This window comes from Fonticula alba, assembly GCF_000388065.1.
Source record: "Fonticula alba strain ATCC 38817 unplaced genomic scaffold supercont2.2, whole genome shotgun sequence".
In the NCBI taxonomy this organism is placed as follows: domain Eukaryota; order Rotosphaerida; family Fonticulaceae; genus Fonticula; species Fonticula alba.
The window spans coordinates 2,267,716-2,270,297 of NW_009242972.1; the positions used below are offsets into that span (position 1 = coordinate 2,267,716).

At 67.3% G+C, this 2,582-nt stretch overlaps 2 protein-coding genes across 2 annotated transcripts in view; both read left to right on the forward strand.

Annotated features, from left to right (window-relative positions):
• Positions 1 to 1,292, forward strand: part of H696_01487 (hypothetical protein) — a 3,781-nt gene extending 2,489 nt beyond the window's left edge. Inside the window, exons 3-5 of the mRNA XM_009495382.1 lie at positions 32 to 462; positions 577 to 770; positions 870 to 1,292. Coding sequence (XP_009493657.1) covers positions 32 to 462; positions 577 to 770; positions 870 to 1,241 — 997 coding nt within the window. The 3' untranslated portion in view covers positions 1,242 to 1,292. The remainder of the gene's footprint in view (positions 1 to 31; positions 463 to 576; positions 771 to 869) is intronic.
• Positions 1,293 to 1,722: 430 nt separating this feature from the next.
• Positions 1,723 to 2,468, forward strand: H696_01488 (hypothetical protein; the record flags this gene model as incomplete). Its single annotated transcript, XM_009495383.1, has 2 exons — positions 1,723 to 2,154; positions 2,328 to 2,468. The coding sequence occupies 2 exons, from the start codon at positions 1,723 to 1,725 to the stop codon at positions 2,466 to 2,468; spliced, it is 573 nt and encodes a 190-aa protein (XP_009493658.1).
• Positions 2,469 to 2,582: the final 114 nt, after the last annotated feature.

Sequence of the window (2,582 nt, forward strand, 5' to 3'; positions counted from 1 at the left end):
CCCCCCCCCCCCCTCTCTCTCTCTCTCTTAGACACGGCCCCCCCGGAACGGGAAAGACGCATCTCGCGCGAGCGGCAGCCGCCGCCGCCGGGGCCAGCATCATCTCCTTGTCGGCTGCGTCGATGGCGCGTGCGCATGTCGGCGAGTTGGAGGCCTCAGTCCGGCAGGTCCTGGCGGCCGCGCGCGAGGCAGCACCCTGCATCGTCCTGGTGGATGAGATTGACGCCCTGGTCGGGCGGGCCGATGCCGGTGCGGAGGACGCGGGAGCCCCCGGGGACGAGCTGCTCCTGGCGTCGCTGCTGGCCGAGCTGGATCAGTTGGCTGATGTCGCGGCCTCGGTGCGCATCATCGCCACCACCAACCACCTTCCTTGGCTGGACGCGCGGCTCCTCCGACCCGGGCGCCTGGATGTCCAACTGGAGGTCCCCCTACCGGACCATGCTGCGCGAATGGAGATCATCGGTGCGAGGCCTGCTTCCCCCTGTCGCTCCTCCCTTGACCCTTTTCGCCTCTTTCCCGTCCCCATCTTCCCCCCTTTCCGCCCATCCGCCCACTAACACACACACACACACACAGAGCTTCTCCTGCGAAAGATTCCCCTCGCTGCCGGCCTTGACTTGTCGCTCGAGTTCCTTTGGAGCCTGGCCGACCAATGTGAGGGCTTCTCCGGGGCGGAGCTGGTCAACCTCACCCGGCAGGCGACCAATGCGGCCCTCTCGCGGCTTCTCTCCCAAGAGCAAGACACCCCCGATGGTGGTGCGGATGAGGAGGTACGCATGGCTTCCCTGGAGCCCGTTCATCTGTCCCTCCGCAGCGCATTCACCCGAGCATGCTCCTCTGTTGCTCCGGCCAACCCCCCTGGCCGGCAGATTGCCATCCATGCCGCCGACATTGAGGCCGCACTCTCTTCGCTGGTGGCCGCACGCCCCGGCCCCCCTGGCCACTGCTGGCCCGCCGAGCCGGCGTACGACGAGTCCCCCTCGACCGACGACACCCCCACGGGCGCCTCGTCAGCCGGCGACACCCCGGCCGTCCCGGAGCAGCCGTTTGTCTTCCGGCCACTGGCTTCGGCTGAGCCCACTGGCGCCGGGGCATCCATGCAGCCGGCCCACGGCGGGACTGCCAATGGGCCGCCGGTCGCTCTCCCGTCGGTTGGCCCGGCCGCCGATCGGCGCGCCAGTGACACCGACACAACTCCACCCCCGGCGGCTCCCTTCGTGTTCAAGCCTCTCGGACGGTAGCCCATCTACTCCGTCAGAACGGTGCTACAATATACGACCATATCACGTGCACCGGGATTGTGGGGTGCAGGAGTGAGCTGTAGCGCCAAGTGCAGCCCCCGTGGTGCGTCGTCCTGGAGGGGGGGGGGGAGGGGGGGTATGCGGGAGGGCGGGGGGTGCCTCCCGCGTGCCCGGCCATCGCGCTCTCTGCCTTGGGGTCCGGATGTTGTACCAGCCCCAGCATCGCCACTGGCCCGCAGGCAACATTGCCCGCCGAACAGAGTGGCCGAGGCAAAAGAGCCAGCAGCCCACTGTCCTGGCCGCCGCCGATCCGGCATCTCCTTCGTTCACGCATTTGCCACTCGATCCCCGCCGCCGCTGCTTGACTTTGTGGCACCTTTGTCACGCCCTCGTGTGCCCCCCCCCCCCCCCCCCCCGCCGCTCTCCCCCTTTTTCGTCACGCCCCTTGCTCCGCATCTCTACATCGCCCGGCCAGGGAAATATGCTCCACCGGTCCGGACTCTTGACGGCGCGCTTGCCGCTGGCCGCAGCGGGCCAGGCAAGGCCGCGGCCATCGATGTTGCCGCGACGCGTGCCGGCCGGAGGGGTGGCCCCCCTTCCACTCGCCGCCGGCCCGGTGTTCGGGGAGTTCGGCGGCGCTCATGCTGGAGGTGTGCTGGTGCGACGCCATCTGAGCCTTTCTCCATGGAGCGGAGGCAAGAAGCCCCCGACGCCGACATCCGCGCCGACACCCGGCCAGCTTGGGCCCAAGCCCGGTCCCCTGGGCCGCCTATCATGGTTCTTGGCCTCCGGGGCCGGGAAGCTGGTTCTCGGCTCCGGCAAGAAGGTTGGCTCGATGGCGTACGGGCTGGCCTCGCGCCTTGTAAAGGGCACCCTCATTGGCGTGGGTCTCTTCCTGGTGGCAAACTGGTGGGTACGTGTAGGGGGCAGTGGCCTCACTGGGGAGAGGTCTCGGGCGAGGGGGAGCCGGGAGGGGAAAGAAACACACACAGACACACAGACACGCAGACACGCAGACACGCAGACACACAGACAAAGACCCGCCCATAAGCCAGGTTGCTGACCCCCGGAATTGGCGGCCCCCAGTTCAACAAGGCCCTGGAACGCAAGAAGCAGGAGCTGTACGACCAGTATGTGCCGGAGTTCATCAAAAACATGCCAGGCATGCGGGTCCCTTCGGATGGGCAGTCGCCGGTCCAGTCGCAGCCTCAGTCGCAGGATCTGTAAATGCGCCATTGGTGCATGTGCCTTGGAAAGGTTGAATACATTCTATGAGAAAAAAAAAGGTAGAAGCAAGAAAAGAGGGGGAGGGCAGTCGAGTCGGCGGGGGCGGGGGCGGGG